The 26,281-nt window shown below is 37.7% G+C and overlaps 2 protein-coding genes across 3 annotated transcripts; both read right to left on the bottom strand.

Annotated features, from left to right (window-relative positions):
* Positions 1 to 915: 915 nt before the first annotated feature.
* On the bottom strand, positions 916 to 15,040 carry LOC117496245 (phosphatidylinositol 3-kinase regulatory subunit gamma-like). Of its 2 annotated transcripts, none has more exons than XM_034147990.1 (11): positions 14,788 to 15,040; positions 12,673 to 12,810; positions 12,161 to 12,266; positions 11,754 to 11,852; positions 10,410 to 10,590; positions 9,946 to 10,071; positions 9,644 to 9,786; positions 6,295 to 6,471; positions 5,983 to 6,051; positions 5,740 to 5,901; positions 916 to 5,550 (listed from the first exon to the last, which is right to left on the bottom strand). In XM_034147990.1, exons 1-11 carry the CDS (start codon positions 15,038 to 15,040, stop codon positions 5,361 to 5,363), a joined length of 1,644 nt encoding a protein of 547 aa, XP_034003881.1. In that variant the 3' UTR covers positions 916 to 5,360. The 2 variants fall into 2 exon arrangements, with proteins under 2 accessions (XP_034003881.1, XP_034003882.1); XM_034147991.1 differs by having other exon boundaries at positions 9,946 to 10,068.
* A 5,447-nt stretch (positions 15,041 to 20,487) lies between these two features.
* Positions 20,488 to 22,431, bottom strand: LOC117496022 (GTP cyclohydrolase 1-like). Its single transcript, XM_034147690.1, has 6 exons — positions 22,179 to 22,431; positions 21,772 to 21,881; positions 21,414 to 21,469; positions 21,009 to 21,040; positions 20,814 to 20,898; positions 20,488 to 20,617 (listed from the first exon to the last, which is right to left on the bottom strand). Exons 1-6 carry the CDS (start codon positions 22,429 to 22,431, stop codon positions 20,488 to 20,490), a joined length of 666 nt encoding a protein of 221 aa, XP_034003581.1.
* Between the last annotated feature and the right edge of the window lie 3,850 nt (positions 22,432 to 26,281).

Raw genomic sequence — 26,281 nt, 5'->3', positions numbered from 1 at the left:
CAGCTTGGTTGCCATTCTCCTGTCTCCCACCACCTCCACAGTATCCAGAGGACAGCTGTCTCCCACCACCTCCACAGTGAGGACTCCTGTGGACTTCTGTCTCCCACCACCTCCACAGTGTCCAGCAGGTGTGTAGATATTAGCGGTGAGTGAAAAGAGAAAATGACAGCTCAACCTGAAGACTTGACTTTATATTTGTATGGTTCAGTGTCACAACATAAACACAAATCACTATAAAGCGTCAAAAAATGCACTAAGCTATCCTGATGCTAGCCTCAGGTAGGCTACTTTACTTTGCACGCAAATGCATATCATGGGCTGCTCTCCGGTACTTTATTATATATATTATAATATTACAGTTCCTATTGAAAAATTCTAAAAGAAGCTCTTCGAAACGTAAGACTGATTCTCTTGACTTTGTGTGTTCTATGTTTGGTGATGGAGGCTTCGTGTTCATGTTTGCAAGTAAGAGATTGCCAAAACTTTAAAGTTTGGTGCTCAGGTTTTGGTGGCTCTTAATGCTTTGAGTGGAACTGCTTCTGTTTAAAGTGCTCAGGAAAATATTAAAACCACTTTTATGTTGTAAATGTTTAAATCACAGATGTTAATGATATGTTGTTGAATAGAATGCTGTAAATATGAGGTGTGAACCATTCTATTCAACCAAGTAAGTCCCATTGAGTTCAAAACTCCTTGAAATGGATAGTACAGTAAATACACAGACAGTGTGTGGTACTTGTGTGTGTTCAGTGTCTTGTTCTAGGTTTTCTTTTTGTAAATATTAAATGGTATTTTTTTATTTATATTGTTTTATATTTTTATCAATCATGGTCTGTGGTTTTTGATAAAACACAACCACTTTCGAAACGTTTTTGAAATCTTCAGGAATGAAAATAATACTCAAAACAATTCAATAAATCATCATCTCATATTTATTTGGGAATCTGAAGGTGCATACATTAACATGATGTTCTGAATTGGGTAAAGTTATGGTTTTAAACCAACAAAAAATATTTGAATTGAAACCATCAATTATCCTCAGATATGACTCCTAAATGAAACACAAGCTATTTCAAAGAAGCTAAATGTTATTGCATATTCAGAACAGTAAATACACATTTACAATAGCAGTATTTCCACACATCAATATCAACAGAGGGCAACTAAGTGCTTAAGATTAAAGCAGAAAGACAAGTCCATACTGTACGGCCACAATGGAAAATTAAAGTCTGCGTTAAAGAAACATCAAGTACTATGTTGATTGTGATGCAGAGACAAGTAGAGGTATATGATCATAATAATAACATAATCACAAACCTGTTTAAATACATCAAGTCCCCTGAATCTTAAACATTTAACAAAAAACTGTAACTCAGGGTCAGATGGAAAACAAGCCTTTCTCCGACAATGACAGGGTTTATTTTTGAAAAATGTTACCGCTAGATTCCGTTATCTTTATGGCATGGAAGAGAGTTGATGAAGCTGAGCAGTTTGTATGCAAATACCAGTAATAACATCCCTCCTCTTAACCAAACCCTTAACCTCACCAAACCCTGAATTAACATACCACTTCTATCCTTACTAAACTTAATCCGTCTCCAATGTAATACTAAAACACTTACCAAATCCACAATGTCTCTTATACTGTACCTACACCCTTGCCTTCCCCATCTAAGTGGTAACTGCTTCCTGCTTTGTTGCTGATCATTGGCTTATGTAGGCGTACTGTGGAACGTGACTTATATCAACTCTATTCCTTGGGAAGAGGAACTGTGTGCTAAATACATTCCTCTTCTAGGAATTAAGTCCACCTAGCATTATTACCACTTAAACAATCACCATTTCATTACACCACAACACTTTACATAACCCTAAGGCTGCCTTGTTTGAACTACATCAGTAAGGCTCTTTTAGTCTTCCATGCCACAAATCCGTTGTAACTAGCGCAACATTTGCTAAGGAAAAATATATCTCATTGATTTGAAACCCCCCTACTGAGTGGTTGTTTATGCAGCATGTGCCAGTTAACGGTAAAACAAAGAAGACATTAGTCTAAACCTAAATGGCAATCACTTTTTTCTTTCTTTTCATTTATTCATGAACATTTGCATCGTTGAAAGGTCAGCAGGCTATCTTAATAGCTTACCAAGATAGCTAGTCCCTTGGTACCTATTAAGATAATTATCTTTAAAAGTAAAACTTGAATCTGCCTTTAAGGTTTTTTTTTTTTCTTTCAGCACAACATAATTGTTTTCATGCTGTATATAATTCTATCAATATACAAAAGCAACGGTATAATGGAAATGGTTGTTAAAGCATTAGGTAATAGTGGGTTATGAACATTTTGGACAGCACTACCTAACGTGATTGCAGCTGAACATAATCACAAACACAAAGGCAAATTCTTCTACGAAACATTAATCATTTTGAAATGTTTTTTAGTTATCCCTCTATTTCTTTTTTTTTGTTTGCACAATGATAAAACAGTTAAGTCACAAAAAGAAACAGCGAGTGACAACAGAAAAAGTCCATATTGTGCACATACAATTATGATTTTACAGAACTAAATACTGCTTTAGTATCGCCTCATTAAAAATAACCTCTTTTGATAACTCGTATTAGTGCTTTTATCAGTGCCACGACATATCAATCTCAACAGCAACGTGTCCATATTTAGCACCACCACCTGCTTCTGTAACAGGGTGGGTGTACATAAAGACAGGTCATAGTATCTCTACCTCACATGAGATACTTGTGTGCAAAAACTATGCTTTAAAAATAAACCACGCAGAGCAGTGGTGTAGTCTTTGATGTGTACCTTTTGTCTGTATTCCTGCTACACAATTTTCCCAGGATAGCTATAGTTTTTTTTCTTAGAATTCACAGTCATAAAACAAGTACATATTTCAAGGTATGGACTTAATTTGACAATTGATCTATTCAGTGTGCAAAAAGAAAACAAATAAAAACAGATATCACAAATGGAAAGTGACAGATTATTACATTTAGGTTTCACATGCCAGACGTGCAACCTACATGCCTTTCCTAATAATAGTCATCTAGGTGCATTTCTCCATGTTTACTGTAATACAAGTCATATACCCATTAACGTCATAGTATTTTCTTTTAGACTACACCACTGTTACATAGTCTTAATTTCTACACAAGAATGTAGTACTTTTGTTCATAAGCACTAAGTATTACAAAACAGCATAAACAGCAGACCACATTTTAAATTGTGCTTCTTTGTTTTAAAGTAGCTACACACAGGTTTAATGTCCTGCCTGTACCACCATCTAGTGGTTGTGGCCCGCTCTGTCCACAATCTGTGCAATGACATTTCACTTATGTGCAACAATATAACGCAGATTCATTAGGTCACCAACGCAACGGACCACAACGACTAACATGGAAGCTTTTCCATTCCAAAGCCTCACAGTTTTACCAATAGTGTATGACTGACAGGTGATATTGTGGAGGTGCATTTAACGAAAAACAAGAGAAATGATTGCTTAGCACCAAAGATGGAGACAAAGCAACATAGAATGTGGCTAACCAATCAAATAAAGGTAACAAAACATGTTTCATAGCTGGTGGTACCACAATTGGTATCAAAACAGTACCCAGCCGTAATGTCCATAATATAATTAGTAATGCATACTGTATAGTACCTTGGTAAAACAATGTACTATACAGGACATACAAAGTGTGACTCTAACATAACAAATTGTTAAATATAATGATTTAATTATGATCCTGTTAAAGAAATTAAACTGCAATAGTAATAATAATCTCCTTTAGGACACTTCAGGGTATTTGTGCTATTGTAGCCTTTTATCCAGCTACAACAACCTCAGTGTCGAGTTAATCAGAACAGTGTTCTGATTAACAAGACATCTCTCCTGAGACTAACACAAAGGAAATGATGATGGCTGGAACCGGAACACTTAAGGGCACTTTTTAACCAGAACCCAAGTCTAAAATATATAAGCAATCAACATCAGACCCCAGAGACTTATCAATGCTCCTGGAAAATAAAGACTCATATCTCCCATATACCTAAGTAACTCTGGTTATATTGGGAGGATTTTCAAAAATGTACATGTACACACCACACAGAAATGCTTTTAGTATTTGCCTGGGCCTCATGCCTGCCCCTTCACAGTTATTACCCGCTCATATATTATTAACACTTTAACGTGATAAAGATCTTAAAGCAACACAAATTATGCAAACGTTTTGCGTGATTGTCCCATTTTTCTATAAAATCTGCCAATAATTTGATTGCTATAATGACAACAATATTCCACACATAGGGAATATTGTTTATGGCGAATAAACCATGAATAAACCCCAGAGGTAGAATTTATGAATTCCTATTTTGTCTCACTTGTAATGAAGACATTGTGGAAATGTGCAGAATTAAGATGACAGTAAGAAAATAAAATGTACTGTATATTCTCTGAAATAAAAACTTCCCAACCAGCAACTTCAATATGTGAACACAGTGTCTCACAAATGTACAGCTCTCATCTGTGTGCTTATGTGTATTCAGGTTGTTTTCTTGAGGATAAAGTGCAAGTGTGTCTCCTCAGTTTCTACACTACACTACCCATAATGCTCATGTGCTTAGTAGTGCAGAGTCCCATCCTGATCTCAGTTTCCCAGAAGGACCTTAACACTGCAACTGCACTAATTAATATGGATTGAAGATGAGCACTGTGGAGGACAGAAAGCCACATTGTGACTTTCTGTTGTGTTTGTTCTACTTCTAAGAAGCAGTTCAGTATTCTGAAAGCTAGTTGTACTGTAGTATCGTGTGACCCTGATATTACAGTTATATGAACCTCTACACTGTTAAGATTAATACCAGCAGTTTGGGAACTCGCTTTCCCCAATTCTAGTGTTTTCATGACGATGCAATATTTCAGTACTGCTTCAAAGGATTACATTTATAGTTGAATTCAGCTAAGAACTTAATCCCAATTGTGTTTTTTTCCCCGAGATGGTAAGTAAACGGGATTTTTTACATTAGGAATAACAGCTTTCAAAAAATAAATAGGATTACACCGAGCTGCTGTCAATATGCAACCATTGTATTTAACAAAGCTGACAATAAATAAACAAGTAACATCAAAATAACGGAAAAGATGTTCAAAAATCTTTTTTCTTTGCTGTGACATCTTAACAGTGTAGGATTTTCAGTTGTGAGCATGAAATAGTTCTGAAAATTCTTGTATGGTGACGTCACTAACCGGTACTCCGTGAGAGCCTTGTAACATTGTCCATGGTGGTGCGTTTGTTGTGCAAATACAGTGAAGCTTTGGGAAAGTGCCATCAGGGTGGCATGCTGGTGTGTCTCAGCTGGGCTGCTGGCTGAGAGCGGGCCAGGCCAGGGTTACATTCAGCTGCTGGTTGTGTTGGATCAGCGATGTGTGTCGATAGTGGAGGACCAACTCTCTCAGGGATGGGTACAGGTTGTAGGGCTCAGCGAAGCCATACCCAGTGGATGTCCTGTAGATCACACAGTGCTTCACATCCCCATCCAAACTGCATGAGACAAGAAAGGGGGTTATAATAATAATATACTGTATGGATATTTTACGGTAGTTAAGATGGCTAGGTCCACCACAGGAAAGGATAGTTTAATCATTCGCTTCTTCGATGCATTATGTTTAGAGAGGGACAAAATGTTGTGATTTTGAAATGCTTAAAATATGTAAATTGGGTGTTACTCACACAACAGAGCAGGCAAATGACCCTTTTTGAGTCTGGCTGTCTCTGATGAGGAAGGTCCCGTCTCTCCTGCCCCTCAGCAGCTCCTCTGCCTCCTTACGTTTCATACCGCCAACGTACCAGCTCCTCTCGTCCTGGTCGCTATCATCTGCCAGAGTGTATGGGCTAAAGGGTGGTTTGGAGGTTAGAGGGTTATCTTCGTTAGGAATTATACAGTATTTGACCAGAATAAATAAGGATACTCACTCTTCTTCATTCCTGATACCGAGCCAATCATCTATCTGGCTTTGTCTTGTGCCTTGTTGGGTAAGCCAGCTGAAACATGGACACAACACGGTAAAGAAGGATATGTACTGCGAGATGTACCCTATCATTCCTGTTTCATTATATGACATTATTCCAGAAGATGATACAGAAGGCTTCTCTAACAAGATAGAAAGCTTTGCATTAAAGCAATTAATATACGTTTCCAGAGTATATCATATACATAGACTGTCCTCTACTCCACTCTGCCAAAACAGACTATCTTGAACATGAGGTGATGGAGGTTAGACTTACAGCAGGTATTGATCTCTGATCTTCCTGAGCTGCACGAGGTCAGGCTTCAGACAGTTCATTTTCTTATCAACCTCCATGTGAGCCAGCGCTTTATTCCTCAGCTCCTCCTCCAACTTCTTCTTGCTGTTGTGGATCTCCTCCACCCTTGACTGTAGCTCATCTGAATTGCTTTGAATTCTGGGAAGAGAACAAAAGAGAACAAAGAACTTCAGTAAACACATCATGGTCTGCTAGTTGGCTGTGAGCATGCTGAATGAGTCAGTAGTGACTGGGATATCATAATGCCAGTAAGGCAGTAGTCTATACTAATACCCATACGATACATCGTTAAAAACAAAACACTGTAAAAAAACATGTTATTTGCAAACCCCTAGTAATTGAGGTGCACGTGGTAGGCAAGGCAAGGCAAGGCAAGTTTATTTATATAGCACCTTTCAACACAAGGCAATTCAAAGTGCTTTACAAAAATGGAAGACATTAAGAAAATGGCATTTAAAATCAGTCATTAAAAATAAAAGATAATAAAATAAACATTAAAAGAAAAAATACATGGATAAAAGTTACAGTGCAGTTTAAGATATGAATAGTTCAATTAAAAGCAGCGGCAAAAAGAAAAGTCTTCAGCCTGGATTTAAAAGTAGTAAGAGTTGCAGCGGACCTGCAGGTTTCTGGGAGTTTGTTCCAGATATTTGGAGCATAATAACTGAATGCTGCTTCTCCATGTTTAGTTCTGACTCTGGGGACAGAAAGCTGACCAGTCCCTGAAGACCTGAGAGATCTGGATGGTTCATAATTTAGCAGTAGGTCAGACATGTATTTTGGGCCTAAACCATTCAAAGCTTTATAAACCAGCAACAATATTTTGAAATCTATTCTTTGACACACAGGAAGCCAGTGTAAGGACTTCAGCACAGGAGTGATGTGATCCACTTTCTTAGTGTTAGTGAGGACTCGAGCAGCGGCGTTCTGAATTAGCTGCAGCTTTCTAATAGATTTTTTTAGTGAGACCTGTAAAGACACCATTACAGTAGTCCAGTCTACTGAAGATAAAAGCATGGACAAGTTTTTCCAAATCCTGCTGTGACATTAGTCTTTTAATCCTAGATATGTTCTTTAGGTGATAGTAGGCTGATTTAGTAACTGTTTTAATGTGACTGTTGAAACTCAGGTCAGAGTCCATGACTACACCTAGATTTCTGGCTTTATCTGTTGTTTTGAACATTGCAGACTGAAGCTCAGCGCTAACTTTTATACGTTCTGCCTTGGCTCCAAAAACCATTACCTCAGTTTTGTCTTTGTTTAATTGGAGAAAGTTCTGACACATCCAGTCATTGATTTGTTCAATGCACTTACTCAGTGTTTGAATTGGAGCATAATCTCCTGGTGAAATTGTTACGTAAATTTGTGTGTCATCCGCATAGCTATGGTAACTTATTTTGTTGTTTTTCATTATCTGAGCCAGTGGTAGCATGTAGATCAGGGCTATTCAATTAGTTTGGAATGGGGGCCGGTTGATGAAAATGATCCAAAGCAAGGGGCCGGGAAAAAGATGGCTTGAAATATGAGCAATCATATTTAAGAGCTTCAGATACAGTAAATACTACAACAGCATAGTGGAGTGCATATATTGTGTTTAATTCAATCAAACAACATAGCCCCAAGGCCTTTATAGATCTAAATGGCAAGTTCAGAACTCAGTAGGCCTACATGTTTCATTTGATTTCATTTAGGTGAAATGATCTAATCATTCACGCAGAGATGCAATCAATGACAGGAGTTGTCACTACAGTATAGTAGGTGGGTTCGAAACCCGAGCCCGTCGAAGTTTTCGAAGCATTGTCTACCCCTCTATCTCTCAATGTAACACCCTCTCTGGAATAAAGGCACTATGGCACAAAAAAAAAAAAGAAAAAAAAATCTTAAAAAAAAAAAATTGATTACTTTTTAACATTATACTCAAAGGGCCAGTAAATATCACCCCGGGGCCGGATTTGGCCCGCGGGCCGCCAATTGAATAGCCCTGATGTAGATGTTAAAGAGAAGAGGCCCCAAGATGGAGCCTTGAGGTACCCCACATGTCATATTTGTCAACTCAGATGTGTATTTACCTATAGAAACAACGTTTTTTCTGTCCTTTAAGTAGGACTCAAACCAATTTAGAACTGTTTCCGAAAGTCCCACCCAGTTTTCTAGTCGGTCTAGTAATATGTTGTGGTCAACAGTATCAAACGCAGCACTGAGATCTAATAATACTAACACTGAAGTTCTGCCACTGTCTGTGTTCAGGTGGATGTCATTGAAGACCTTTACAAGAGCAGTCTCAGTGCTGTGGTTTGGACAAAATCCTGACTGGAACACATCCAAACAGTTATTTAAATGCAAGAAGTTACTCAACTGTTGAAATACAACTTTTTCAATGATTTTACCTAGAAATGGCAGGTTTGATATTGGCCTGTAATTGTTCATTACTGAAGCATCTAGATTATTCTTTTTTAAGAGCGGTTTAATGACTGCAGTTTTCAGTGCCTGTGGAAAAATACCTGAGTGAAGAGATGTGTTTACTATATGAAGTAGATCTGAGGCCATGCAATGAAAAACATCTTTGAAAAATCCTGTTGGAATAATATCAAGGCAGCAGGAGGAGGATTTCAGAAGTTGAATAATGTCCTCTAGGTTTTTATCATTAATCTGATGGAATTGTGTCATGGTGTTTGAATTGATATTAGGTGGATACAGGGACAACACATTTGCTGTACCTGATGCAGAGGCACTGACTGCTTGTCTAATTTTCTGAATTTTGTCAGTGAAGAAGGAGACAAAATCATTGCATGCCCTGGTGGATAGAAATTCAGATGCTACGGACACTGGGGGGTTAGTTAGTCTGTCGACGGTAGCAAACAAGGCACGTGCGTTGTTTTTGTTTTTGGTAATGATGTCAGAGAAGAAAGACTGTCGTGCGTTTTTCAATTCCAAATTATAAAGGCCAAGTCTCTCTTTATAGATTTCAAAGTGAACCTGGAGATTAGTTTTTCGCCACCTACGTTCAGCTTTTCGACACTCTCTTTTTTCTGTTCTCACGGTCATGGCCTTTCTCCATGGAGATATTTTCTTGCCAATCACTTCCTTTACCTTAGTTGGAGCAATGGTATCTATAACATTTTTAATTTTTGAATTAAAATGATCTACTAGCTCATTCACTCACACAGTGGTACTGTGGGAAACAATTGCTTTATCAGTTCATGGGACATCATTTGATTGGATCTTGTGACGTTGTTTTAAATACATAGGATGAGATCAACAGAACAAAGTGACAACATTGGAAAACAAATGCTGGTATTTTGGGGCTTACTTGTCTGACTCTGTCCTGCTGTCTACTGAGAGGAACATGTCGATGTATTCTTTGCTGTAGCGTTCTTGCGTTTCACACTCCTCTTCAAAGATCCGTATGATTTCATTGAAAGCCTCTATGGCTGTCTGCTTGCTCTGCAGCTCCTGTGGAGGAAAGGCAACACATCTTACTTGATATTCAAGGCCTTACAACAAGTCTCTGTTGTGTTAGAGTAATCAGAGGTAAAACATTTATCCCAACGATATTTATTTTAACAAATAAAACCACAAATTAATTCAGTAAAATCAGGTCTCAATGATTACCTGTGAGGTTTGGTTAAACGTCTCAAACAGACAGTCATACTCTTTGCTCTTCTCTTTGTATTGACCCTGAAATATCCTCAGCTGTTCTCCAACTGCATCAATGTCAACCTCCATCACAACCTGCTGCTACAGATAAGCAAGTCAAAACCAAATATTACCAAATCAATTTATAAAGCTCCTTTAATGCGTCTGAACTAACATTACAGAATGTTTGGCACTGTGATATTTATTTACAATTTTATAAAATAATGTTGACAATTTAAACTAACAGTGAAATGAACTCATCAGTCATTATCCTTGTTTATTTCCCTGCTGTGATTATATGTAGGCCAACAGGATATAAAAAAAAACAGCAACACCAAAACAATAAATATGACTGACAAGGATAATGTTTTTATATTTAGTACTAATATAGAAGTAACATAAGCCGGCACACGTTCAGTGCTCAAGGTTTATGAACCCACCTGCTGATATCTTGTTATGGGATAGAGGAGCCGTGTGTCTAGTTTAGAGTTGTGCTGGGCCAGCGACTTGTTCTGGTAATACTGGACCAGGTCCACCACCGAGTGAAAGGACAGTGGCTCAGAAAAGCCGTACTTCCCCCCATGATGGTAGATCTTTATCAGTCTGTTGGTGCCACCTTTCCTGTAAAGTCAAAGCAAAGCTGTTGTTTTTCTCACTTACCCTAAGTGAGAAAGGTGATTTTGGTTATGCATATTCTACAAGTCTGATCTTAATTGATATTTATTTTGTGTTGAAGAGTTTCCACCTGTTTCACACATAAATATTCTTTAAGAAATGTAAAAAATATATGTTTCACCTCCTTAAGTCATTCAAGAGACAACTGTTGATATTAGACTTAGCTAAGTCCATCACCATCATCATATTTTAAAATAACAATTTCATCCATTTTGAGATCTTTATTTTAGTATTGCATCTATTTGATAAACACACACTGTTTTCCTAGTAAAGCATAATTCAACTGACCACCCAAACCAAACCATCATTAGATCTTAAAAGGGACATTTTGTGTTCCTGGTATCTTTGAATGTGAAATACAACATTTTAAAGACCTTGCAGAACTCTACTCAAATGTTGCTGGAGCAAGACAAATGTACTCTAATTCAGACATGGGCAGTATGTCAGCATCGTTCTTGTGGGATCAGGATGAATTTCAGTAATGGAAATATGAGAGGTGTTTGTTATTGGACTTATCCACTGATGTAAATGCATTGTTTTTGAAATCCAAACTGTTCTCCTGCACAGATCTCTACCATTCAACCAACTGTGTCATCTCTCAATCCTGATAAATATTAAGCAGGAGCCAATTGCAAGGTGTAAGAAAGACAGTAAAGCCAACATTGATTAAAGTTGGAGAGTGTTGGTTCCCTCTGACAAACGCGAGACAGATGAATGGAAAAGCACAACTGAAAGGCAAAGGGTGTTATGTTGCTCACCACCGGAGCATTGGCCAAAGTCTAATCAACAAAGCTTTATATCTGAAACCTAGTCCGTCCTGATTCAACTAAAATTAGACAGAAACCAGGAAATGTATAAAGTTACATTATGAAACCAGCAAAACTAAATGTAGACTTTGAAACCAGACAACTAAAGTTAGACTTATAATAACTGAGAATAATACCTGACCTCTGACTACATGTACTAGATTTGGAGGGAACACAGCCTTCCCACAATATACAGAGTACTCATAATGGCTTATTACATTATCAGCTGCTTAAACACTTAATTAAACATGCAGAGCCCATGCTTCTAACAAGCACACAAAACATGGAGTTAAAAGTAGTTACCTTAATGTGAGAGTGTATTCCCCCTCAACCTTACTAGAAGCGTCTCGGACCAGGAACGTGCCGTCAGGAGTGTTTCTCATCATCTCATTTACTTCCTCTCTAGACAACCGCAAAAACAAATAAAGTTTTAGAGAGACTTGCAAACAAAATGTGTTTCATATGAATAAAATAGTGTAAAAACTAAGCAATTTGCATAAAAAATATCCTTTAAGTATTGTATTAAAGTCGGGATTTGTGTCAATTAATTTTACAAATGTAATGTTCCATACCCACAGAGCAGGGGAGAGTCGCTGCTCAGCGTTCAGCTGCTTTGTGCACAGCTGCTAACATTTTGCCCAACCCTATTCTGTGTTTTATTAGCAGTTGGTGCATCAAATCATCAACACATTTAGGAAAATATTCAATACCTTGAGGTATTTCCCCAGTACCACTCTGCCTCGGACAGATGGCTGTTATCAGAGCAGCAGTCACATGCGGCCATCGCTTTGGTTATGTTGTTCTTGGGTTGAGGTTCTGACCACAAAGGAAATACACATTTTAATTACAATTACAGAAATAGTGCCATTCTTGAATTATTAATAGTGCATATATTGCATCGTCTGGATTGTTGGAGACAGATCAGGCTTTAATTTGTCAAAAGACAAAGAATGGTTAAAACCAATACTACAATCATAATCAATAATAGTCTCTCCATCTTCTTATCCTTTTTCATCCATATCACCATCTTCTTATCAATCAACTGTATGTCATTTTTGTTGTGATTTAAAGAAAGGCAATAAAGGAGCTAGGAATATGAAAAATACAGTAGTACTGTATGTGCTAAGACATACATTGTATATTTCAAACTAAAGATATAAAATATGCTAAAAAAGATCTGTTACACTTCGGACAAGCACAACAAAGAGACATTGGAAAGTACCTCCTTCCTTTACAGCGTTGGTTTTCCAGTCAGTCAACACACCATCCTGATCAGGGGAGGAAAGGTCCTGCAGGAACGCTGTCAGGGTGCGAGACTGAGGCTCGCTGTCATTTTGGCCCATCTCAGGCTCCAAGAACTCTGCAACATACAAAAGCCACCCAGTGTTGCTCCTGATGTCAGCTGAGGCCGGTCTGTGTGTGACTGTCTGCACTCGAGGGGGAGTTGAGCACACACTGCTCGCCCACTGACAAGGACTCCAGAGAGAGTTGTCGTTGTGTTGCTTAGTCTTGCACCATGTGGGAGAGTCTGTCCAGACTAGTCTGCTGACAGGTGACACTGTCTGACTGCCTAAAATACCAGGGCGGGCACTCCTCAACACTCGGGCACACTCTGCTACGCTCAGTGCTGCTTAGTGCTCGACCTTGCCTTGCCTCGCCTCGCCTCGCCTCGCCTCGCCTAACAAACAACAGCTGTCTGCAGAAAGATGCCATGTGGGCCTGAAGGAATGGAGCTGACGATGTGTTTGTTAGTGTTTATTATCCCTGTGTGTGTTAATGGGGCATTATGAAAGCACAGGGGAAGGTGAGAACCTGTCTGTCAGGCATTTCCTGAAAGCATTACATTTATGTGTGAATTGTTTGTGTTTACTCCTATGTGGCTATGCAACACATGAGCTGATACATGTATGTAGTGAGTGGCTTGCTGTTGGTAGTTAATGTAACTCATCCCTTCAGCACTTGTGATGGCATGTCAAGAGATGCATTGAATAGCTGCTGCAGACTGAGCTGTATGTTCGTGGAATCATACGTATGCCGTTGTAAAATTAGACGGGGTGTAAACTCATTAACCCAGGGCCTACAAACAGAGGCTCTGTTAAAACTTGCCTTGGTATAAAGACCTAAGAAAAGCTCTGCGTGTAATACATCTTGAATCTTGGTGAGTTATTGAACTCACTAAGCCTTTGAAACTATGTGATCCCAGCTGCTAACATTTCTGGTGGAGTTTTTCAAATTCCCCCGGATAATTTCAGTCTATTGAGTTATGTTATAGCCGTTGGCTTTGAATGATTTGACTTTGTTTCGGAGAAATGTGGATGCTCAGTAACTTCCCAATGGAAATAGTAAAATGTGCTTTGATGTATGTGCAGTTTTGCTGTTCCTTTTTGTGTATAACATGTGCCTTTTGTAGCTTTCATTACATATGAAGGTAAAAAAAAAAGGCAAGATGATTAACTGCCAAATTTATAGAATGTTTCATATTGCACTGTCCTTCATTTTAAATTGCATAAATAAACTGTTGCAGCCAAGAAAAGGGGCCAATCAGACTTGTGTCAAATTGAGAAATCTAGAAGAACTGCCTCATTTAGTTATAGATTGAAGGTATTCAAATCAAAACCAAAATGTATAACAGTCAATTATGAAAACTGCTCACTGTATAAATGCAGTTCTGCCAAGTTTTAACTGGAATCACCTGGAGGCTTCTTACCGCAATCATTCTTGGATGTTGTAGTTGACTTATTCCTTAAGATTCTATTAACACAGCCTTGTATCTCGCCATTTATTTATTTTAAATGAAGCCATAACATTTTTGTAGTATTTTACAATGATCAGTGATTTCACAAGTTTATGTTATACAAAAACAAAAAATTCTGCCTGTAACATAAATAAAAAGTGTGCTTCTTATTTCAAGTGACATGCCGATTTAAAGATGACATTTTACATAATAAACACAGTTAAATGATTGCATTGTCTATACTATAATGCTTCAAACGATTCTAACTTGATGTGAAGTATGATCAGTAGCAATATGTAGGTTCTTTCGTAGAAAAAGAAATGTCTTTGGATGCCTATAATTGATTCAGAATATTAAAAAAGTAGGAATCTTGGCATAAATCACTGTTGATTTTAGACAATCATAAACACTGAACATATCACAAATGTCTGAGTGGACTAGTCTTTAATTTAACAGGCAGGGCACACGAAGACGAACCAAACTACAAAACCACCCTAACTTCTATCAACTCATCTCTAACCTTCACATTTTCAATGTATTACTTTTACCAAAAAATGTTCAATGTTGATACCTAAACATGCTGAGTACAGCACCATATCTTACCTTGAACTGCTGGTGAAGGCTCAGGCCCGGTAGCCATGGATATGTCTGTCTGCTGTTGTGATTGGTTAAGCGTTGATGACATCATCACAGAAAGTGCAGAATGAGGCTCAGGATTATCCCCCATATGGTTGATGACCACAGCCTCGTCCCTGAGATGGAGGGATGCTAGTGATAACGTTGTGAAGTCAGCTGGCTGGAGCTCAGTGTCCTCTGCGCTGTTTAGAGTTCTGAGCTGGAAACCCTCTTCCGCCATTTTCACAACTCGGACTGAAAAGTGCAGCTAGGTTTTATTGAGGTGGTGAAGCAGCAGGATGTTAGGTGCCACGGTGCTGTTGATCACATAGTATCAGCTTACAGTGACACTCATGGCTGAGGATAGAGAGGGTGACGGTGCTGAGTTCAAGGCTGCCCTGTGTTGTGGAGGTAGAGCATGTTCCTGAGCCTGAACCCCCGCTTTAACATCATCTCAGAGCAGAGCCATGACATAGCCATGAGATCATGTGTATCAATTTGATGTACTTAGTGGACGTTTTTTCTGTTCTGCTTCATAGTCATTCTAAAGGGATTCATACCGTGGAGAACAACCACAGTTTGTTACTGAACAGCTGACTGCCTGCTTCATAGATGACTTGACACTAGTTATTGAGCTGTAAACCCACCAGAGACTGACGGACTGTAGCACGACTGTCTGTTTCCTTCCTCTAGGATTGCGTATCATCTCATGTCAGCAAAACCTATAACAAAAAAAGGCATAATAACGTTTGAGAATCAGTACTGTAAAATAGGGGTTTGGAGCCTTTTAAGCATGCAAACATCTGGCCAAATAATGTTGTAATAATTTGCACTGTTTCACAACTCTATTGCTATTATTATCACTTAAAGTTCCAGACATTCCTCAAAGCTCAGTAATTTAGAAAAAAATAAAAGGGTTGTACAGAGAGACAGCAATTTGGGGAAAGAGAGTTGGGAAATAATATGCAGCAAACGTTCTGGGCAGCTGGGAATCAAACCAGGTTATTTCTTATCAGGGCATTTGCGCACGTTTTATGCGCCCCTGTAATTTTCCAATGCAGAAAAATAGAAGAATATTGTAACCATCATTGTGACCCATTTTTTGACTGAAATGTTTCCATAACATTTATACTAGGTCTCATATTGATTTACACGTCTGGTTGTTTCAGACCAAAGTGTAAAATGCTGCAAATATTTCAGTACGAAAGCTTTTTGGTAATATTGAGTTTTTGCAAGCTAAACCAACATTAAGTTAAAGTATATAATTGAGTAGAACATTTAACAGACATTCCTGGCAGGTAATTTCACCCCCTGTTAATGATCAGTGTGATGAAGAGGAGCAGATTGGGTGCAGACCAAGCAGTATGCAGGGACGGGTTGTATCAACCATAATCCACAGTAGTAGTGATGGAAAATGTCTTCTTTTTACTTTTTTGTACAACTTTTACAAAATTCCCTATCCTAAATGAAATACGAAAACATTGCGGTCATTTTTCAGTCAAAAAAATATGTGTAAGAGTATTACAAAAAATGTAATACATGAATTAGCAATTACATACAGTATGTGCGCAACAGACAAAATCTGCTCTTGCATAATAACTTGAAACATATTTATTACAATGAAAATGATGTTGCTTCAGCACTGGACCCTATTTGTCCCAGTATCAAATATACAAATACAAAAATACATAATAAAATGTACTCTCTCACAAGGATTTCCCTGAATTGTATCTTTCCCCCTAACATAGCATTTATTTATTTAGTGACGTCCTTGAAATTTAAAAAAAGATAATGTCTCTGCATGTAATGTATGACATAGATAGAATATTGCCCTTTGGGATTTTCATAGGATTAAGCATTTTTGGGAAATCTGAGTAGACATTTTTTTTGTTATATCATGAAACCCGTTGCATGGTAAATAATTCAGGCTAAATCCTCTTCCTCTCGCAAGCATCTGGGATTAGTCAGCGGTTTATTATCCTCCTATACCCTTTACAATGTGACAACCGATTGAAGAGACGTAATATGGGAGTATCCGCCCTACATGAGGAAAATTATCTTAACTTTATTTTCAAATCAAAAATCTAAATCTGATTTTAATTTGGGATAATTTTGGAAACATGCTTGATCTGATCCCATCACAAATATACAATGTTAACAGAAAAACATGTCATAGTTGCTGTGCACTGCAACTGAAATAAACAGTAACTTAATTTACTTAATGTACTAAATATGGACAATTATTGCTTCTTAACACTGATTTTAGGATTCAGAGGCATCAAAAAAGCTTTAGGAATACTGGTTATGTAACAACTCAAATGTATTTTATCTGTATTTGTACTGTTAATTGAAGGATACATTTATATGTCTGTTTCTATAAAAGAAGTACAGGTGAAATTTAAAATTGAAATACAAAATTACTGAGTGATGCAAAATTGAAGATTAACAGTCCAAGTGTTGAAAATGGCGTCGGCGTTAAAATACTTTCATTGGTACGCAGCCATGAAGTCTTCACGGCTCAATGTTCACTGGACATTTAGTCCATTTCCTGTTTAGACGATGGAAGATACTAAGCATGATTTCAACAAACTCGTGCAATCTATTTCACTTACGTTTTTTTTCATGTTGTGTAAAAATAAACCATACATTAAAACAATTTTCTTAAATAAATAATTAATAAACTTGCTGTAAGATCAATATAAGCAAAAACCCAACTGATCAACGTTACTAATTCATGTTTGTAAGAAAAATGTGCTGTCCCAAACGGTTGTTTTTGAATAATTACATAAACAAAACAAAGTAAATTAAGTTTCCTCTGCTTATGCCTCATCATTGGATTGGCCGATCTATAACGAAAAGCGTTGGTGAGAAGCAAAGTTGGAGACATAGAAATTGTTGTATTTTGGATTTTAACGCAGCGAGTGTCAAGCTATTTCAAATCGTTGATCCACCATCCAACAGAAAATTACGAACGTATTTATTTTTGATGATGACCGTCCTCTGAACATGTTTTTGTTTTGAAGCAATATTCGGTCGTAGTCTGTTATCGATTAGTGTTGTTTCCCAAAAACGGGACAACTGATGTACGCCATATTCCCCCAACGCCTTCAAGCTTTCCATCGTCCCATACCTAAGCTTCAAATGACGAAGAGATGCAAAGGCTGAACATGCACGGAACTTTCAAAATGGCAACTTCTGGTGTAGATAACATCTAAACGACCCGACAAAATTAAATATCATGAGGAAACTCAGCAGGACGAACAGTTCGCACCTACCTGGGCCAAGACAGAAGGGACCGGGCGGCAGAGGAAGCCAACGTTTCATCACATCCATGAAGCGGCGAAGAGAAGAGGATGGACGCACACGTGGCTCAGATCAAACCAACCACCGGCCTCGGTCCTCACGCCATCCAATGTCCCTCCACCCCCCCACTCCTCCCATCCCGTGCTGTCTCTCCTCCTGTGTCCTCCATCTTTTAAAGATCCTCTCCACTTGGATGTTGTCTGTCCCCTCTGAGTGCCACATTTTCCCACGATGCCATTCCTCTGGGTAAATCCTCTTCTCTTCACTGATACATTTCATGTCTTCATGCAAATCAAGCCTTTTCCAAGACACTTCCTACTTAGTTTTTACTTTTACATGCATTGCGAAGAATCCAAAAACTATACTGCACTAGGGGTGCAGTACAAAAAGACCTATGTAACTATGAAAAAATCTAGAAAAAACATGTAGGTTTAAGACCTTGTGCAGGTAAAGCAAAGGCAAAAGGAAAAGCAGCTCTACTCCTCGTTCTCCTCGCAACGTAACTCTTTTTCACAGTTTGAGAGCACTGTGGATGCACAGTGGGGGGACACAAGCATGAGAATGAGTCAGTGGGAAAAAAAACTCCTATATAAATAAATAAAGGAAGGATGCCACTGTTGCTATACAGAGCGAGGGGCTTAGTGGTCTCCTGAAATCCTATTGGCCGGCCTGTTGCCATGTGCTCAGGAGTCAGCAGAGATGCTGCTAACAAATCAAGGAAATGTTCTAATATTAGACTGTATGTATCTAGGCAGCAGGAGCCCCTGACCTCTCAACTCAGCCAGCGTTACGTTCCACTTCACAGATCAGCATAATGAAAGAAGTGGTGTGGAAGTAAACGGTTAAAAAAAAATGTTACGGCACTGTAGACAAAACAGCAGACACAGCCCCCGACCACCCCGAGTCCCTCCATGATATCCCAGTCTGTACAGTTACAAGCCGACAGAGAGGAAACACAGATTCATCCTCTGTTGATGTCTGATATTTATGAAATGCATAGATACACGTTAGGATTACAGTGGCATTTTGGTTCTGTAGACAATTTGTCAAACATATATAGTTTGTAAAATATATTTTGTAATCATGTTGAAATCATGATATTTTTCTAACGTTGTCATGAAATTTCCAAGGTCCATGCATTAGAAATTAAACATATAGTCACTGCTGAGCAGAAACAAAAATACATTTATTTTTAAAGCATGCTGCCTATTGCTTTGGTTATGCATCCTATTTTACCTACAGTATAGCCTGCATTTGTTATATACTTAAAAATATCTAATCAGCTTTTTTCGTTCTGTTCAGATGTTTAGGAAAACAGTGTAATCACCAAAGCATTTGAGAAAGACCCCTTGAGAATAGCTCCATCCTTATTTCTAATATTTTCTGATTATTTAGCATTTTTGAAGAAAATTTGCAGCAAAACCATCTTTAGGATTGTATTAAATAATGAGTAATGTTTTTACTTTAAAAGAGAATGCACTTCACATTTACATTTAACAGATAATGTCTCCGGTAGTTGCTGATTTAGTTTACTATGCGGTGCTTCAACAGCTGGTAAGTAAATGCTCCCAATACAATGGTGATGATGACATCAAGGTTAATGACAGGATAATTAGATGTAAATAGCTTAGGAATATTGTTTTTCCCCAATTCTACTCAAATACATTATACACATGTGTCTTTAACACTGCCATGATGTTACATTGACTACCACAGTTTAATGCTACAAGTCGTACTGTGCACTTAATTGAAACAATTAAATGTTACATTTAATCAACACTTATTTAAACTATGACCTATTGTAAAAAATAAAATATTGTTGGATCACACAGTAAACTGCATTTTATTACCACTGCTATCATTGTACAACAGCATTAATGGCATAAAATGCCACCTAGAATAGCTTAGACGTTGTACATAAAGAAAAAGGACAAGCAAAGACATAAGTGAGAATTGCTTCATGTTTATTTTAAGTGTACATTTACGTTGGAAAGAAATACATTAACATAAATAAATATTACAGAAAGTTGTTTTTTGCAACAAAGCTATAGTAAAACATTATCTCAGAAAGGTATTGATCAATTGACTCTCCTTTGCTCTAAAAAGCAGCCATCGAAATTAACAACATTGCTTTAAGTCTAATAAACAAAAAACAACGGCACCTGTGTGGCATAAAACGAACAGAAATAGACAAATAAAGTATTTGAATGACAATTAAAAGTCAGCTGAAAATCATGGTTCCAGCGGCCCTTCTCGGGTAACGGTCAAATTAGATAAATACATAAATACTACGAAAAAAGCTTGAGGGGTCACCGCCGCCATGAGAGACAGTACATGTTCATTTAATCAGTCGTCTGTTAAATTGCCTGCTGATGAAAAACATTTTCACTTCCTGATAGTGAGGTCAAGGAACTCGTTCCTGGTGATGGGATTATCCTGAAATGTTCCCAGCATGACACTTGTAACAGTGCTGGCGTTTATCTTCTGCACACCTCTCATCACCATGCACATGTGGCTGAAATGCAAAAAGAAGAAAGTTGAAATTACTGTGATGATTTGCACAGAATCCATTAGATATGATAAATACATATCTAATGATGCAAAACTATCATCATAGTTTCATGATCTTGTTATATACCTTAAAGTACATCCAGATGAGATTAAGATCTGATAAGAAACTAATAGGGATGAAACAAAAGGTAAATACTCACGCAGCCTCAATCACCACTGCTACTCCAGCCGGCTCCAGCGCCTCAGAGATGGCTGAAGCAATCTGTTTGGTGAGACGCTCCTGAACTGTGGAGAAAATGAACACTGTCACACATAAACCAAACCAGAAAAAATAACCGTTGAATAAGATAACAAATACATGTTTGTGCATAAAGTATAATAGCAGTTATTTTTACCTTGAAGCCTCCTGCTGTATATTTCAACAATTCTGAAAAAAAATAATATAATTTAATGGATGGTGGTTTGTGTGTGTGTGTGTGTGTGTGTGTGTGTGTGTGTGTGTGTGTGTGTGTGTGTGTGTGTGTGTGTGTGTGTGTGTGTGTGTGTGTGTGTGTGTGTGTGTGTGTGTGTGTGTGTCATGGTTCCCTCAGGTCATGAAATCCCTAGGTTTGATAGGCCTATGAAGTTGTTAAACTTTTGTTACAGTAAATTACTTCCTTAAAATCCTTGTCTCAAAGTATGCCATCTTGGGGCTTTGAGTTTGAGGAAATGTCCCCTGGAAAGTCATTGAAAATATGTATTTTATGTTTAAGAAGTTGTGGGAACCCTGGTGTGTGTGTGTTTGTTTTTTGATCACCTACCTAGCAAGCTTGCTTAGGCCAACCACTTTCTTATTTGGGAGGTATGCTATGTGAGCCTGGAGAATTAAAATAAACAAACATAAAAAGAGATAGAGTTTCATAAAATACAATATCATAACAGAACATGAGCATCTGCAAATAGTTAATAAACATTAACCTATATCATTCAAGAATTCAAGCTTATATCACATGTTTGTTTACCAGAAAATCCCTGACATTTAAAAAAGAAAGTCCTGCATAAGTGATCTGTATGTGTTTTAATGCAAGAGATTAATATAAGCCAGTACATTATTATCAATTATACATATCTGTTTTTATTTACTTATCAATACATAATTTCAAGACCCCAAATAGTTACCTTGCCAAAGAAGGGCACCAGGTGATGTTCACAGAGAGAAAACAGGTCGATGTCCTTGACAATCACCATCTCATCGTGGTTTTCATCAAAGATTGCGTCATTCATGATATCTGTGGATTACATGTTTGCTTTATATTCTGTATTCACATTGGAGCAAAGGATACATTTAAAAGTGATAATTGGTAAGGAACTAGCATTAGGCACCAAAAAGATCATTCATGAGCTTAGAATGTTTCCGAAATAAGACCTGGACAGGAAGCCTTGTACATTGGGTAGTCATATCCTAATATTCTTGTTATTCTTTTCAAAACTCATATGGAGAATCTTAACACATGAAAGTATTGAGATTTAGTAAGCACTAATGAAAGTGTGTTTTAAACAAGACAAAGAGGGACATCCATCCTAACCTTGAGTGGTTTCTTTGTAGCCTTTGGTGAAGAACTGCATGGCTTTGGCTGCACGTAGGGGTGTACGTAGAAGTCCCTCCCGGTCGACGTCCTCTCCCAGCTCACCCAGTATGGTGGTATAAGCCTTCTCAATATGAGAAAGCTTGTTTGAATCTGTATCATCTTTGGAGTCCTTCTCTTTCTTGCACAAACCATTATGTTTGCAGATGTACTTGTCTTCTCCGTTGATCTCTACGTCATGTTGGTACTCCATTCTGGCTCTTAGGTCTACTTTCAGTGAAAGATACTGCAGGGTAGAATGAAACAGGCCCAGTAGTAGACTGCTAGCTTGGTGCTCTCAGAAAGGCCGTCCCCTGGTTCTTATATCCTACTTTGGGGCCCTCAGGCTACTGCATCACTGAAGCCTCAAGACACCCATGCAGGAAATGATTACATGTGCATAATTGCTGATTTAAGCTCTTGAGTAAGCTTCAACTTTCACACTGACAAGGTATCTAATCACCACACAAATCAATTTCAAATCCCCTTTCATTAAATGCCATGAAACAGCATTTGACTGATCCTGTGATGAGTTCAAATACCTTGAAGTCCCATGCTCTGATTTGAGGTCACAGAACACTAGGTGTCTTTGAACAACCACCGCTCACATGCAAGCCTTATCAGATTATTGTAAAGCCTTTGTCTAGATTGAGCAGTTGAATAAAGTTGAATTAGATGTATTACTAAACATGAGGAACATGTCTGAACCATCCTTCATTTTACACTGTGAAAAAGTGGGGGACATTCAGAGAAGTGTACATTTATTGAAGGACATGAAGCAGGAATGTGCTTTAGTCCACATAAAAAGTGAATTTCATAAACAAGAAGGATCAAAGATTTGTGTCTGTTTTAGTTGTCAAAGTAACATTAATCCTCAATTATTTCATAACAGTCAATAATCTAGATGTGTATGTTTAGCAGAGCAATGCTAGAGAATCCTTATGAAAGATTTTTGGAAGCCAGTGAATTTGTATTGTGTACTTGAAAAAAAAAACTTTTTATATTTTTACAAAATGCTCTCTAAAAATGTCTAAGCACATACACATGTTTTAAAGTAATTATATAAATGTATTGATATTATATCTGTTAACTTTTGTTTACCCTTTTTCTAAATGTGTTACAATCAACTAATAGTTATAAAGGCCTTTGGTTTCACACTGCTGGTTTAATTTGAGATTTTAATATGAGCATTTGTCATGTAAACTGTTTAAACCATAATCTGGATAAGCGGCTGTAGAATATGGATGGATGAATCTGTTAATGCGGATGAAACATGTACTTATCCTGACTAGGGATGTGGCGATACAAGAAATCCAGTAGCTACTACCAATACCATGGAAATTACAGTTCTCTCAAATATCACAGGTCATAATGTGCTCTCAAATATATTTGTTTATGTTAAAACAACTCCTTCGAAACAATTGTATTTTTCTAGTTTCTCGCATAAAACCTTTTTACAAGATTTCATTTGAACACATCATGATAATGCCACACTTTACCTTCACCCAATACTTTTTAATTTAATTAATAGGGCTTTAAAGCATCATAATGTTACTCAATGCAGCCTTTTTAAACATGATCTGTTAGCTCTGTGATTAAGCCAAGTGGGAACGTGATGCCTGCTGGCTGTTGTCAGCTATTACCAGTTCTCTTTATGACCAACTTCTATACGGATTTGTTGTGTTTTCCTATGAAGCCTTATCAGAGAGATGAGGGGACACTGCTAGGCTTAATCCCTGATCAATAGTACCTTCACTACTGTAGAAAAGAGAATTCACAATTTTTTAGAATGTAGGCATCAGCTTTGTACCAAAGTACATGTTCTGTGACATCCCTTGTTCTGACATTCAGATTCTTACCTAAGTATTTTTGCCCCACTAAATGAATAAAACATCATCTTAAAAGTGTAACACAGTGAAACATTTACTGTGAAACAATCAGAAGTCTCAGTGACGCACAGAAGAAAATGGGAAAAAAGCTTTTACGCATCATGCCTGTTAACATCACTTATCGTTTCCACTGCCACATGACAGCATTGCACGCATAAACTCTTTCAACTCAAACAACTCTTTGGTACAGTAGATCCTGTTTTTGTGCTGTGACCAGACGGATCAACAATCGAGCATTCTCATTTTCTACAGATTTATATGGTTTTGTGTATGTTCCTTTTTGTTTCATTTGCTTCCAAGAATTTGAAAATTAAGCCGAAACATTCTAAATATATCTGCTTGGTCACATTTTATGAAAATGTCAATATTCAGATCCAATAAACTGTGTTGTGATAAAAACACATAAACCTGCACATTATGTGTGCGAGTGAGAAAATAAAAAATTATATTTTTTTCCACCTTTTAATATTGATGTCTATATTATTTACCACAGATAAACACACTTTAAATCAAAATCATACTTAGCAGTCCATCAATTTTCTTATTTTGATCCACATATTCAATTGTCCTTACCGTAGTCTTTGTTACTGTGCTTCCTGTATAATGTTCATTCTTCTAATTATATTCCATCTGTGCTTTTTGCTATCACTATTGTGTCAGTTTTTCTATGATTTCCTCTGCCATATTCATTCATTGTTCCTGTGTTTGACTTGTGTATCACTTTCAAAGTACAGTAGCAATACTTCCGGCAAACTTGCTCAAACCAGACTTCATTTTGATATCAACACCTGTAAAGTTTTGTGATGCCAAATCATGCCAGGGCCTAAAGTAGAGAAGTGCATTTTGAATCATGCATGCTTCTGACATTATCACGGACACAAAATCTATCATGTATCAGTATCATGGTGAGAAAGTTCGTTTATTTTCTCCTGTTATTCCTTGCACGATTGCATAAATGTGGTCTGTTTGAATAAGGAGATTTTACAAGATTAATATTATCATTATTGAATCAAAATCACACATTAAACAGCAAATACATTTTTGGCCCTTAAAATTCCCTATTGGTAAATCAAAAAAATTACCAACTTTTGGGTCCTGGGTTCACGCTGTTACAGCCGAGCATTTTAATCAACACAAGGCCAACCTGCTGACTGTCTTGTGCTTCAGAAGAATGCTGGGATCTACCCACATCTTGTAATACATCAACCCAGTGCGTCATACAGGCCCAAAACCAAATGTATTAAAGGTGAAACTCTATGCTAATTTTCAGCTTCATACTTGTATTTTGGGTTTGTACTAAATCATGTTTACTTGTTTTCATTTTTTTTAAGCCAGTGCTACCTACTTTCTCAGTTGGTAGAACCAGCACATCATTTGATTGCACCCCTTTTTTATACAGTATGGTATACAGATAAGGCACAGGCTCTCCCACGCTCACTTCCTGCCTGAACTTTGATCCTCAGTGGTGTCTGAGTTTCTCAGGTTGTCTCCCCCTCCCCGCCAGTTTCTTCTTCATGTTCCTCATATAGCTTTTTATACAACCAGCTGCTTCTGTTTTAGAATAGGGTAACAGCTAAATGCATTGTTTTGTATATTATTATTTAGTATACATACACTATATTATTATTAAATTATTGGGACACTCCTCTTAATCATTGAATTCAGGTGTTTCATTCAGTCCCTTTGCCACAGGTGTATAACATCAAGCACATAGCCATGCAGTCTGCCTTAACAAACATTTGTGAAAGAATGGGTCGTTCTAAAGAGCTCACTGAATTTGAACGTGGTACTGTAATAGGATGCCACCGTTGCAACAAGTCAGTTTGTGAAATGTCTTCTCTCCTAGATATTCCACGATCAACTGTAAGTGGTATTATTGCAAAGTGGAAACGTTTATGAACCATCGCAACTCAGCCACGAAGTGGCAGACCACGTAAAGTTACATAGCGGGGTCGCCGAGTGCTGAGGCGCATAGTGCGTAAAAGTCGCCAAAGCTCTGCTGACTCAATAACTGCAGAGTTCCAAACCAGCTCTGGCATTAATATCAGAACCAAAACTGTTCGCCGGGAGCTTCATGGCATGGGTTTTCAGAGCAGAGCAGCTGCATGCAAGCCTAACATCACCAAGCACAATGCCAAGCGTCGGATGGAGTGGTGTAAAGCACGCCGCCACTGG

This window comes from Trematomus bernacchii, unplaced genomic scaffold, assembly GCF_902827165.1.
Source record: "Trematomus bernacchii unplaced genomic scaffold, fTreBer1.1, whole genome shotgun sequence".
Classification (NCBI taxonomy): domain Eukaryota; kingdom Metazoa; phylum Chordata; class Actinopteri; order Perciformes; family Nototheniidae; genus Trematomus; species Trematomus bernacchii.
The sequence above is the reverse complement of the archived record's forward strand: the minus strand, read 5'-3'. Positions and strand labels throughout refer to the sequence as shown.